At 49.0% G+C, this 14,662-nt stretch overlaps 1 protein-coding gene across 1 annotated transcript in view; it reads right to left on the bottom strand.

Moving 5' to 3' along the window:
* Positions 1-6,140: 6,140 nt before the first annotated feature.
* LOC144134032 (arylsulfatase I-like) overlaps positions 6,141-14,662 on the bottom strand; it is a 35,458-nt gene continuing 26,936 nt past the window's right edge. Inside the window, exon 11 of the mRNA XM_077667040.1 lies at positions 6,141-6,391. Coding sequence (XP_077523166.1) covers positions 6,141-6,391 — 251 coding nt within the window. The remainder of the gene's footprint in view (positions 6,392-14,662) is intronic.

Here is a 14,662-nt window from a genome sequence, read left to right as displayed (position 1 = left end):
ATATATATATATATATATATATATATATATATATATATATATATATATATATATATATATATATATATATATATATATATATATATATATATATTTCCTTATTTCGGCTAGTTCCGACCACTGGAGGGGTTGCTTTGCCTGCATATTTTTCGAAAGTGCATCTATTTTAGAAGGATGCAGTATAATTTTGTCGAGCCACAGATGCGAGAGTAATGGCGTTTTCGAAATTCTAAAAGCTGATATGGCTATTGTTAACGGCCGGCTACAAATCTATAATTACAATCAGGTTTCTATTGGTAATAGTTAACAGTTATCTATTAGAATTGAGTTAATCACTTAGCTGGTTAAGATGATTCGCCTGTTTTTGACGTCCGCCAACGCTGGCATTACTATGCCGGAAAAAGCTTCTGTTTACCTTAAACACCCTATTTTTAAACACGAGTGATCACCCTCCCCAAAACACCTGGTATATATATAGTGACTAAAGAGAGACCAATGTTTGACACAATGCATTTGACTTTTCGTCCGTGGAATGGCCTTCATCAGTATGACCGCAGTCGTGGCCTAGTGGTCTGGGCGTCCGCTTCGGCTGCGGGAGGTGGTTGGTTCAAAACCCACAGTGGGACATCCACATGTAAAAATGGGTACAAGCCACCCTAGGCCCGTCGCCCGTTTTCTTCAGGGGTGTGTGTTTGGAGTAGGCTCCGCAAACCCCGCTGCGCCCTTTCGGGGGTAAACCAAGTTTCGAACACTCAGCCTGCAAAGGTGGTTTGTGTTTCACTGCAAAGCGAGAGTTCGACTCGCAGCTCGTACGCTCTAACGAGCGTCAAGTTCAACACTGCTGAAGCTCCGTTTGAAGCGTCAACTTGAGTATGACTGCGGTCCTGGGAAAGTCCGGTTTTTCTGGCTGTCCGAATTTCTGAGAAACGCAGCGTGGCTTTGTAGTAATGCATCCGCCTTGCATTCGGGAGGTGCTGGGATCGATCCGCAGTGCCGCCGGGTATCCACCAGATTTTTAATGGGTACAAGATTTCCCCCGGCCTTGTGCTCGGCTCTTCTAGGGTGAGATGCTTGGGAAAAGGGTCCTGGGCCAAAAAGTTGTTTCTCTCTTAGCGATGTCTCCCTTCCAAGCCCGCAGGGACGGGATTTGAAGGCGCAGGGTCCTTGAAATTGCCAAGCCATGCAACCCTAGCAAGCCGAGCACCAGGCCGGGCTAAAGCTTGTACCCATTTTGAGGAAACCGGTGGGTAACCGGACGGCAGCGGGAGTCGAACGAACCACCCCCCTCCCCCCCACCGGGGTTCGGCGGGGTTCAGGAGTCCGGCGAGATGTGAGACAGATACTGCGCCATTTCCTTGCCCCAAAAAAACAAATTTCAATTTTAGGCCTTATCGTCGCAAAGTTTCTAGGCTTCATTTATTTTGCCGAAAGAGGACTAGTTGCTGCTGGCTCAGAAGTAGTGGTTTTTGAGGAAAGGAAATGGCACAATAACTCCCTCTCTTCTGTACGGACACCTCAACCGAAACGAGGGTTGCTCGGTGGTAAGAGGGAGGGGCTATGTCCTGCAGTGGACGTTGTCAGGCCTGTGATGATGATGAAGATGAGGACTGTAGTTGATGTCAGGACGGCGCCGCAAAAGGAACAAGGACGAGAGAGGCACAAGAACACAACAGGAGAGGCGCCAACTCATGACTGGCAAATGGACACGGCAATAAAGTTGGCACATGCAATGACAGAGTCGGTACGGAATCTTGTATGGAGGAAAGGGCCAATTACAGAAGAAATATGCTCAAGAAGTACATTGGTTTGGGCTAGTTTGTTCATAGCTGTAATTGATGTCAGGACAGCGCGAAAGAGACAAGGACGAGAGAGGCACAAGAACACAACAGGACAGGCGCCAACTCGTGACTGGCAAATAGACGCGGCAATAGGGTTGGCACATGCAATGACAGGGTCGGCACGGAAACTTGTATGGAGGAAAGGGCCCAATAGAGAAGAAATATGCTCAAGAACTATACTTTGGTTTGGGCTAATTGGTTCATAGGTGGTTCATAGCCTTCGCTGTTGTGTTCTTGTGCATCTCTCGTCCTTGTTTCATTCGCGCAATCCTGACATCAACCACAGCTATGAACCAACTAGCCCAAACCAAAGCACTTCATGATGAGGACGTCGTCGCAGCCACTCAACTAGTCTGTGCAGCTTCTATCCTGTTTGGTACGGTACTATGTACTGCAATGAAGGTACCTGCGTATGTGACTGAATACTGCTTTACCCAAACGTCCCGGATTTCGCCTGCGGTCTGATGAAAAGTTTACGCAAGTGTGCTTATTGTCATGGGTTACGTGGGTGTAGAATGGACCTTCACGACAACCTGCTATCTGCAGTCACGTGTTTAAGCTCATGCGAGAAATATAAATAAACCGGTCTACCTGTTACGCTCTGTAGATTGAAGACAGTGACAGTTGCCGACATCAGAGGTGGATCGGTTTCTCCGTCAAACAATATATGTCGATTCCTCTTAGGTTAATTACCCTATCAGTGGACTAGATGTTTCTGTTTAGATCTGAAGGGCCAAGTGCTACAACTTCATGTGTGTGATTGGTCCGGTACCCATGACGTGTTATACGCTCATAAATTTATAATAGACCAACAAATGTTGCATGAGGGAAACTGGCATATATTACAGACGACAACGCAAGCACTCGACGACTTGCTGAAGCAGACCAAGAAACGGCTCCTGAGTTGCGATGTGAAAATTCAGTTTGTAAAGTCTGAGCAGCACAAAACTAGATCTCCTGCGCCCATAGAGTTTCTTACTAATAACTAGAGAGAACGCTGGCGGCGCTGCAGCTCAGCCACCATGGGCGCTCAAAGCATCATGGGGCGGAGCAACTTGGCGCGGAACAGTCGGTTTTTTTCAGGAACACAGTGGCGTTACTGAGATGTCCCATTCCGTCCCCGGCGCGCCCCGCGTGCAGAATACTTTGGCGCCAACGTAGTGCGCAAAAGCCATAGCAGGGAAAACGCAACAGCACACGACGCCAATAAAAGGTTTTTGTTTTCCGAAATGCCATGAGAAAAAAACCTCTTAAAGCGTTGAACCGACCGACAACAGCTTTTTAAAAACAAATTTCTTTTTAAAAGAGCGCATGTTAAGCACGAAGTATTGGCTTTTGTGGTCCGAAATACTTGGCCAATAGGAGAGCAAGCCATCGCTTATTTTGGGCAAACCTTACATTTACTTGCTTTTCTGCTCGTTTGTTGCAATTAATAGACAAGACATTGAATGTTAGGACATTCTTGATTATCGAACAAGGTTTGTTTTTTCATTATTTTTTTGGCCAAAAGTTGTGGTTCTGCAGTTGGTAGCTCTCCGCCCCATGATGCTTAGAGCGCCCATGGTGGCTGAGGTGCTCTCGAGGAAGCTCCATGCAGATTGGAAAAAAATTTATTTACAAATGCACACATCTCAAGGTTACTGCATACATTGACATTCACAAGTAGACATGACGCTAATCATGTAAGGCAAGCCAATTAAAGAGGTGCCGTAAGCAGCTTTGAGAAACTAACATCAATTGCTTGTGAGCGATTTAAGACGGGATAGCATACCTATTCACAGAAGAGTGAAACAGCAATCATCTGACACGGAAAAAAAAAGACCTTAGCGCCAGTTTGTTCTAAAGACGAGAACAAGACGATCGTTGTTAACAGGAATGAATGGGTACGACCGCTGCCGGAGAAACCTTTCCTCTCCCAAGAAAAACAGTTTCTCTGACAAGAAACTGATCCGCTCCCTTCGAAGACGGCCAAGTATTGGCCACGCCTCGTGGCGTCGAAAGCCACCAGCGGCCGCGGCGCATCGATAGCGCCGTAAACTGAAAAGATCCGCAACAACGAACAGGCGAGCAAAACGGTCGCTGGGGAAGCGGCCGCGGGAGACAAAACTCGAAATGCCCTACCCACGGAATCCCGCATGAACCGCGCGACAAAATACACGCGCTACCACGCAGGCGACTGTAGCGTGGAGATTAGATTCCGGAAGCGGGCAATTCGGACAGGTACTGGAGCGTAAAACACCCTACCGCTCTAGGCGATCACAAGTAGGCAGCACTGCCCAACCAAGTTTCCAAAGTCGCGTAGATGCCCTGGGAGAGGCGTCGACGCTATGCGCGCCCATTGAACGCGGCGCATCGGTGAGCGGCGAGCCGCCGGCACAACAGGCAACAACAGCGAGCCCATGATGTCCACCACACGGTCTGCAACAATGTTGAAATTAGGTGCTACTGCGCTTACATGTTTGAAAAAGGCCACTGACGTAGCATAGAAAGTGGTAGGCTGCTCTGATTGAGGTCCATGATTAACAGGGGCCGAGGGTTGAAAAAGCGCAAAGAAGGACCCGAAAAGTACCGCCCTAGGGTTCGCGCCGGCGACGCGTCCCCCAGCAGAATAATAATAATAATAATTGGTTTTTTGGGGAAACTAAATGGCGCAGTATTTGTCTCATATATCTTTGAACACCTGAACCGCGCCGTAAGGGAAGGGATAAAGGAGGGAGTGAAAGAAGAAAGGAAGAATAGGTGCCGTAGTGGAGGGCTCCGGAATAATTTCGGCCACCTGGGGATCTTTAACGTGCGCTGACATCGCACAGCACACGGGCGCCTTAGCGTTTTTCCTCCATAAAAACGCAGCCGCCGTGGTCGGGCAGCAGAATACGCAAAATGCACTTCAAAGCTAACATCGTGGACGTGATGGACAAAGTTGGAAAGGCAAAACCACCTCTCTCCCGTGGTTGTCCAAGAACAGCACGAGGTTCCGCCTGACCAAAAAAGGAAAAAAAACTGCAGTCTGAACCTGCCTTGTGACGCGCAGGGGTGGTTTAACAATTTGGCAAAGGTAACCGAACTCCTATAGGCGGGGCGCCAGCCTCTAGTTAATAGTAAGAAACTCTGCCTGCGTCCATGGCTTGTACCGTGGCATTGTAAAGTGTTATGTGTAAATCAGATAGACGTAAAAAATCAGCACTATTCGATTTTGAGAACTGCGTAAACTCTCTACTTCTCTACCTCTCTTCTCTTTCTCTACTTCTTGTTATTCTTTTACGCCCCCTCATCCCTCTCCCCCAGTGCAGGGTCATCCGGATCATTTTACTGGTTAACCTCCCTGCCTTTCTTCTACCACTTCTCTCTCTCTCTCCTGCGTAAACATAGCGGCGAATAATAATAATAATAATATTAATAATAATATTAATAATAATAATAATAATAATAATAATAATAATAATAATAATAATAATAATAATTGGTTTTTGGGGAAAGGAAAGGGCGCAGTATCTGTCTCATATATCATTGGACACCTGAACCGCGCCGTAAGGGAAGGGATAAAGGAGGGAGTGAAAGAAGAAAGGAAGAGAGAGGTGCCGTAGTGGAGGGCTCCGGTATAATTTCGACCACCTGGGGATCTTTAATGTGCGCTCACATCGCACAGCACACGGGCGCCTTAGCGTTTTGCCTCCATAAAACGGCGAAGGAATTCTGGTTTTTTGCGGCTTCCGTGCCCTCTAAATGTATGCATCCAGCCATGAAACGTGGAGAGCCGACACAGACAACTTTTATTGCTTCACCAGTGATAGCGTCAAGGACATGCGGTATTTTTTTTCTAATTCGAATTTCTTAAAACTTGGAGTAAAGACTTCATCCCCTAGGAAGTCATCAGCGTATCTGTTTCATATTTATCATTTTTATAGGCAGTTTTTTCTTCGTTTCGTTTTTATTCTCATTTTATTTGTTTGACTGCTCACGTACAATTCGCGTGTCCTTGTATTGTTAGGTTCAATCATTTCTCCATTTCCTCTTATCTTTATCGTCAGCAATTTGGGACAAGCACTTCTAGTTCCCTTAGCTGCCACCACTTGGCGCATAGCTTTGAAAATTAAAAACAGCGCGTTCGCATCATTCATGACGTAAGAAACAAAGAGAATGGCCGAGTGGCTGCAGGACATAGCATTGTAAGCCGCTAGGCTTACCGTGCTGGCAGGGTGCTGTCCCGAACTGCTGGCAACGTTAAGCGTTCTCTCATTTTTGTGGGGTCAGCCTTAATTTACCACTCCCACGTACTTGCTCGAAAAACTTTGGACACCGTTCTCACAAGTCCGCCACCTCGCAACCATTCAGCGCTCGCTGCTGCCCAGTTCCCGGCGGAGTCCACGTAGGGGCCTCGCACCAGCCCGGCCCGAAGGTACCGGGGGGTGTCTGGAGTCTGGGGTCACCTCTGGCATCGTCAACCGGATTGCGGGAGGGCAGCAGGAGACGGGCGTGCTTCTTGAGCTTGGTCTCCAGGCGCTTTACTTCTGTCTTCAATGCCGCAGACAGGTCATCCTTCTCCGTAGGATCCGCTGCGTGCGAAAACACAGCGCAATAGACCGTTTTATAAGTCGCACAACTTTTGCACTAACAATAGCTTCATGCATATTGCTCCAGTGGCTTATGGAGATAAACGTCCCAAGGCAACTCAAGTTATAAGGAACGCTGTAGTGGAGGGCTCCGGATAATTCCGACCTCTTGGGGTTTTTCGATACCGCTGCGGTTGATATAGAACCAGTGTCTTTCGGGACAGCAGCCGAGCACCATAACCACTGAGCCACAGCGGCGGCGCATATTGCTCCAAGTCACACAGTTGCGCTGCTCGTAGTCATCGCTACTGATATTACAGAACCTGTTTTTTTAATCGATTCTTACATACACAGCGATTGGTGACGCAAGCACGGAGCCTTCTGACAGCTCCGTGAATATGAATTTCAAACCTTCAAGAGGCACATTCTACTGGCGCCGTTGCACTTCGGTCGCTTCAGCCATGTTGGTCTTTTAGAGAAATTGAACGTTCAGTCCATTGAACGGAAAATGATGCAGCTCTGCTACCCCTCAGGTGCGCTAGTTTCTCTGTCAATAAATGTAGCTGCCAGCTGTTTTTGTGTATGCTTTTGTGTGAACCAAGGTCGGCCATCTAGGCCGCTTATTTCTGCCCTTTTTAAGGTGCTGGTTTATTCAAGCATTCCATACACTGCAGTAGTCGCTTACGGCTTCGCTGCTCGGAAAATTAGGGCAACGTGCTACCATGTTTAGCATTTCTTTTCGCAAACGTCATTCGCTATTTAAAGTTTAAGTAGTTTTCCACGCCCAAATGAATTCTAAAGTTTCAGGGTCAATTAGCCGCTCACGGAGCTTTAGATCACCCCATAAAGCGGGAATAGATTGATCTTGTGTGCTACCTAAACGTTCTGGCACGCTCGAGAACTTGTGCCAAACAGCTTCTACTGAGTCTGCGTTCAAGCTTGCTGTCTTCAATAGTGGAATACAGCGCAAACAATCACGGACCGCAAGAGAGTGATACGTACCGTGTTCACGTCCGGATTTCTTTGCGCTTCTTTTTTCGGATTTCTTTTTTTACATTCCGTGTTACCGTTACCGTAGTACTGGGCGTCCACGTGTCCTCAGTGCGCATGCGCAGATTCCCTTGACGGCGCCAGGTGCACGGTGCCAGGTAGCCGGCAGATGCGCGCACGCCTGCAGCATCAGGGCCAATCAGCGCGTGCTCACCGGTGGTGGGCGGACTCCAGGTACTCCGGTAACGGTAACATGGTACACAGTATGATAAAGATGCCTAATGTCTATTCCAGTACTCTCTGGAGACATGCGCCCAGACTTCTGTGACCTCTCACTTTATTACGGAGCTATGTAGCAAGAAAATATGTTGCATATTGCAGGCTACTACAACTCTAAACGTAACAGTCAACATTTCCATCGAATATTTTCGGCTTTTACTCGAACTCTCGTGTAAAGCCCATGTGGGCGCGGTTTACTTCATGAGGCCTGCTTGTGATTGCGGGCTGGGCTTAGTGCATCTATATTTGAGGCAACCAGTTCCTTGATTTTTTTTTGCCACGGAATTTATTTTTTATCCATGCAATTGTGGGAGTTAATCCTGGGGATGGCTGGCTAGGCTGGTGGTTCTGCAGATATTTCAATTGGTTCCGAATTCTTTGCACGTTATGCAGGAATGGCATCTACTATGCCACTATGTTACTAGAGTGGTTACCAGCAATAAGGATTATGTGCGAGGCTTGTGGTCCTGTTGCTTTCATTGGTTTTAGCTACTATGCGATCATTGTATGTAAGCTAATACCGCTCCTGAGTACGCATTAATCTTTTATACAGTGGCAACTTTTTCCAGTTTTGGCTGCATCGGTGCCGTCGGCGTAACACACTAGGTGCAACGCGTCATGCCGATTACTCATAAAGGATTGATGTCACTCTTAATGCCATGCCAACGCGCCGCAGTGATTGGTGCAAATATCAGCCACAGATTGGTTCGCATAGAAATACGTCATTCGTGACGTAATCGTTTTTGGTTTTTATGAATCCATCCATATCCGTGTGGACGGATAACTAAACGACTGCGTGACCACGCCTTTTTATTAAACAGAGGTGCTGAACACTTCGACCAGCATCTCCATTTCGCACCACCATTGAGGTCAACGTGCAGTAACTTGTTTCGTAACATTATGTCTGCCGTTAGCCTTATTTAACCTTTTGCAACGTAATCAATGGAAGTGCAGGGAAGCATATAGCGTAAGGAACTGCATATCTATATATGGATAGCCTTGCCCGAGAAGGCATCTGGAGACCATTGGAAAAGGTTTTTTTGTCCTGCAGCGAACTGAACAGAGCTGCTAATCACATAAAATTTAGATGACGACGATATGAGCAGTTCAATGTAGTGAATGGCGGCTCTATCTTCTAATGTGGGCGCCCACTGTGTGCCTGGTGTTCGAAATTTACGCTGTACAGTACCTTTTTTCTTCGAAATTCAATTTTCATAAGAGTATATTCATACTGTATGTGGTGTAGACGGGTCTAAAGATATATCGGACGTTGATTTCACGAATGGGGCATCTCTGTTGCTGTTTATACGTTAACATCAAAAGCCTTTATGTGTTAGGGCCGGGTTCATAAATTGACTATTCCCTCTTATACAGGAAGTTTTTCCTTGAAACTGCATTAGAAACTGGGCATTTCATCCGCCGCGGTGTCTCAGTACCCGAGCCGGAGTACCCTCAGTACTGAGCCGGAGTACCCGAGATCGGTCCCGACCGCGGCGGCCGCGTTTCGGTGGAGGCGAAATGCAAAAAAAAAAAAAATAGTGTGGATTAGCTCGGCTGATCCAAGATATACAAAGCGAAAGATGCCGCCATTCACTGTGTTCATTGGCGTTGGCTTTGACAATGTTCTAGAGGGCGATGGCTTTGACCAAAGGAAGGGCGCATAACTGGCTCCTTGGATATGCGGACGCCTCATTCGTGCTTTGATACTCGTGGCGGTGGTGAGAGATATGGCCTGAATGCATTAGCGTTGACAGCGTTGTGGCTGACATGCGGCACTGCAGCAATAGGTATGCCACAGCGTTCATTTGGTGATTAGTCTCTCGCAATCAACCATTAACTGCATGCCACCTCCCACAGTGGCAGGGAGGGCGAGCTGCCTATCCAGTGTGTGGAACGCAATCAAAGCAGGCTTTTGCTGTTGGACACCAACGCCACGTACATGAAAGCGAGATTGAGGTCTTTACTGACCCACGGAGCCGGTTGTGCGCCTTTCCTTTCGTGAAAATGAACGACCTTTGCAAAGTTGTCAACACCAATGAACTCGGTCTTCGAAGCTCGGATAACGCCGTCGGACGCATCGGCAAGTCCCTTTTTGCCTGTTTCTGCGGACTTTTCTGCGTTTCGGCTCTCGCCGGTACGCACGGCCCGCTAGGCCCACGCCAGGCCTAGCGACCCCGCTCTGACGGGGCTGTGCCGCATTATCTGAGTGGGATCTTCCTCCAACACTGGATATGGAAGTCACCGTGGAGGGGGCTGACATTAGCCCCGAAGAAGTTTCGCACCAATATGGTTGGTTCACCGTCGGTGAATCGAAACGCTCCGGTCACGAACGCCAAAGGAATAACCCCGCGGCACACAATGGAACCGATCGCGCCCAGGGACAGGGCAGCATGCGGCACTCTGCCGACTCCTCTGCGAAAAAGCTTGGCCGACGACTTGCTCGACAATCGGTGGCGTCGAACCTACCTCGCCTACCCAAGGGCCTAACCAAGGTGATATTCCGGCCATCGGGCGGCCTCCGTATACTCGAGAGCTGTGGCCAACTCGGCATCTTTCAACTCATCCGGGACGCCGCGGGCCTCACCTTGGCAGAATCATCTGAAGACTGCATGCTACTCAACTTCAAGCAACACACCATACTGGTGGCCACCCATTCCGCGGTACGAGTGGAACGCTACTTAAACATCAAGGAGCTCATCTACGGCGCGAACAAGATCGCCATCACCTCGTATGTCGCCACGCCGGATGGCAGTGGTAAAGGAGTGATCCAAGGCGTTCCGAAACATCTATCGGACGCTGACATCCTTGCGAACCTTCAGCATCCAAGGAATCCTCCAATATGTGGAGTCCGGCGCATGGGTGCGCAGTCGCAGACGGTCCTCATTCTCTTCAACGGTGAGCGAGTTCCCCGTTGGATCAGCTTCGGTGGTGGCATGATTCGCTGCTGCCTCTACAAAAAAAATACGAAGTGTGTTCTTTGTGCGGACAACTCGGACATCGCAGAGACGTTTGCCCGGACCCGAAAAACGCTCGCTGCCGCGGATGCGGCGTGGCCAATCCTCCTGAGACACATAGCTGCGAGCCTGAGTGTGCCTTGTGCGGTAAGGGCTATGAACTGGGCAGCAACAAATGCCGCGAAATCTACCGCACTCCATACATTGTCAGCAAACGCCGCTGGGAACAGGAACGCCAACATCTGACCCAGCATAGCCAAGAGTCGCCGCAGTCTAAAGAGCGACGCAGCCGCTCCAAAAGCAGGGGACGAACAAATTATAGACATCGATCCAGCTCCTTTCCACGACTGGAACCGAGAGGCCGGTCCGCCTCCAAATCCAGGACTCCTTCACACCAGCCACGGAACCACGGTTTGAACCAGGACGCCGGCGGCACGCAAAAGGTAGGCTGGGCAGATAAAGCCTCCCAGAAATCTAACTCCAACCCCTCTGAGCTAGCAGACCTGAAAGTGCTGGTAGGGAAATTACTTCGGGAGGTCGAGGACCTAAAGAAAGAAAATGCCGCTCTAAAACAGCAACAAATGCAGGCTGGGTCACCGCCTACGACCGATGGCGCCAATAAACCTACCCCCTCTACCTCCGCCGGAGCGGACATGCATGCTGAATCAACGCGGGCACCCCCGCCTAAGCGAAAAGCAGGCGATTCCCTGTCCGAAGGCCAAACACTAGCCGACACCATTCACAAAATTGAAGAAGCGCAAACGCAGACTAACAGCACCCTCATTCAAGTGCAGCTTACAATGACTTCCATCATGGAAGAATTATGCAGACACCGGCAGGAATTAATTAACTTAGGCAGCTGGCAGCAGGAAGCAGAGAGCAGGCTCCTTCCTCACAAAATTCGCAAACCCGCTTCTTCTGAAGCGGTATCCGACTAGCAACAACATGGCGCCACAACCCTATTACACCATCTGGCAGTGGAACTGTCGAGGATTTAGCCGCAAACGAGCTGTACTCCAACAATTCCTCAACAATAGGGACGGACCGGACTTAATCGCACTACAAGAGACACAAACTAATAGCAAGCTAGCTGGGTATCAATCCTTTTCATCGGGGGGTGGAACGCTTGGAGTCACGACTCTTGTCAAACGAAATATTGCGGTAGTACAGCACGATACCCCAGTCACAAATGTCACACACGTGCTAGTCGAATTAATTCCGCCTAGGAAACCCGACCACAGTCTGTTTGTGCTGAATGTCTATAGCAGCCCAAAGTTACGGAAAGCAAGCTTCGGCCCGCTTTTTCAGGCGACCCTTAAACTCGCAGGCAATCACCCCGTCATTTTCACGGGAGACTTTAATGCCCAACACCCGGCTTGGGGTTACGCACAGGAGGACATTAAAGGTAGAAAACTGTGGCTCACCGCACAACAGTGTGGGTTGACTCTTCTTACAGATCCACTAGTCCCCACCCGCTGCGGTAACAGTGTTTCCAGGGATACGTCTCCCGATCTGACTTTTGCTAAAAATTCGGGCACTCCAACATGGATAAACACTCAACAAAATTTCGGCAGCGATCACTACATATTGGAAATAGTGACCTCAACTGGCCCCAAACGTCGTAGCGCTCGAGCCCCCACCCTTGTCGATTGGGACGCGGCGCTAAAAGAGCCGCCCGAGAAGCTGATACCCCCGAAATACTAGACATAGATATCTGGGCACAGGATCTTTGTCAAGATGCCAGAGCAGTCACCCATACGTTAGACCAGGCTGACCACCTGGAGATTGCGGACAGCCGGCTTCTTCACCTATGGGAGGCAAAGAGTGGACTCGAGAACCGACTCAAACGACAGCGGTGGAACCGCAATCTGCGCAGAAGAATAGCTAGGCTAAACAAGGAGATCGAGGATCATGCAGCTAAACTTACTCAACAAAACTGGGATGACATATGCAACCAAATGGATCGCAATATGGGAGTCTCTAAGACTTGGCACTTGCTCCGTCATCTACTTGACCCTACAGGTAGCAGAACCACCCAGAGGCAGAACCTGCAGAAGCTTGTGCATGAGTATGCAGGCCCACCAGAGGACCTTTTCCTTGAACTTAAAGATAGATATATTGGCAATGCTCCTATCCCAGCCTTCCCAGATTATGCTGGTCCGGAAAACACGCAGCTCGACTCCCCCATTACTGTGGATGAGGTTAGGGCAGAGATCGCCAGGCTAAACTGCAAATCCGCCACTGGCCCCGATGCAGTATCCAACAAGATCCTCCGCAACCTGGTTGAAGTGTCGCTACAATCACTAACTGAGTATATGCAGAAATGTTGGTCGGAGGGCTCCATCCCACAAATATGGAAAACGGCAGAGATCATTCTCATCCCAAAGCCAGGGAAGGCACTCAGCCTTGAGAACCTCAGGCCGATTTCGCTCACGTCTTGTGTAGGTAAGCTCATGGAGCACGTAGTTCATACCCGCCTCAACCGGTTTATGGAGGAGAACGAGCTGTACCCTCCAACCATGATTGGATTTCGACCAAAACTTTCTACGCTGGATGTAATGCTTCAGCTCAAGCATCAGATTATTGAGGCAAAAACGCGGGACACCAGAATAATTCTTGGACTTGACCTGGAAAAGGCCTTTGACAATGTCAGACATGATGCGATCTTGGAGAACCTTCATGAACTCGGGGTGGGAGCCCGCACCTTCAACTATATCCACGACTTTCTTTCAGGTAGAAAGGCGCATTTTCAAGTAGGAGGTCTCCACTCGCATGACTTTCCCCTCGGCAACAAGGGCACCCCGCAGGGATCGGTCCTATCACCATTTCTCTTCAACGTTGCAATGTTGAAACTTCCACACCTATTAGAGCAGGTTCCGCAACTCCACCACAGCCTCTATGCTGACGATATCACCTTGTGGACCGCCGAGGGCAATGATGCCGAAATCGAGGAGAGACTACAGCATGCAATAGATATCGTGGGGAACTATGTAGACCCTAGGGGGCTGCGGTGCTCTCCAGCCAAATCTGAATTTCTCATATTCCGCAACATCAGATCCCTTGCGCAAACCCCACCGGCCATCGAACTCAGTATTCGCGGAGTCCCCATTCCTCGAGTGCCCAAAATTAAAATCTTGGGCCTAATTCTACAAGAACACGGCTTCAATGGTGACGTAATTCGGAAGCTTCAGGGAACCTCGCAGCAAATTATGCGACTCATTCGCCGCATTAGTAACCACCACTCGGGCTTGAAGGAAAGCAATACTCTCCGTTTAGTACAAGCCTTTGTGATAAGCCGCATAGCTTACGTATGCCCTTACCTACATCTCAAGTCAGCTGAAAAAGAAAAAGTGGAGGCCATAATCAGAAAATGCGTCAAACAGGCAGCTGGGCTACCCATGCACACAGCGACTGAGAAAGTGTTAGGTCTCGGTCTTCATAACACCCTAAGCGAGATTATTGAAGCGGTAACCGTCTCGCAGTACGAACGACTATCGGCCACACCAACTGGCAGACACATTCTGTCCACACTAGACATAACATACGAACGACAAGGCGGACCTACAACTGACCTTCCCAAACATATACGCCAGCTTCTGGTCATTCCTCCACTACCTCGGAACATGCACCCAGATTTCCACGCTGAACGTCGTACAGAGAGAGCCAAATCATTAGGCAAACGCTTTCTTAATGATACCTCTGTGGTATATGTAGATGCGGCAGGTTCTTCGGCTGACAAGATGGTAGCTGTGGTCACCACGGAACGTGGTACACTCATAACTGGGGGCACTATACGCACTCAGCACACACATGTTGGAGAAGAAACAGCCATTGCTCTAGCCATTGTGGGATCCTCGGCAGAAACCATTGTCAGCGACTCAAAATTGGCTATACGTAACTACACGTTTGGAAGAATCTCCCCACAAGCAGCACGGATTCTGCTAAATTATCAGCCCACGCGGCGCATTCGCCTAATCTGGACGCCTGCTCATGGTTCCCTTGCTGGTAATGAGGCGGCTCATAACCTAGCTCGAGAACTGTCCCGCCGAGC

Source organism: Amblyomma americanum, chromosome 5, assembly GCF_052857255.1.
Source record: "Amblyomma americanum isolate KBUSLIRL-KWMA chromosome 5, ASM5285725v1, whole genome shotgun sequence".
In the NCBI taxonomy this organism is placed as follows: Eukaryota; Metazoa; Arthropoda; class Arachnida; order Ixodida; family Ixodidae; genus Amblyomma; species Amblyomma americanum.
The sequence above is the reverse complement of the archived record's forward strand: the minus strand, read 5'-3'. Positions and strand labels throughout refer to the sequence as shown.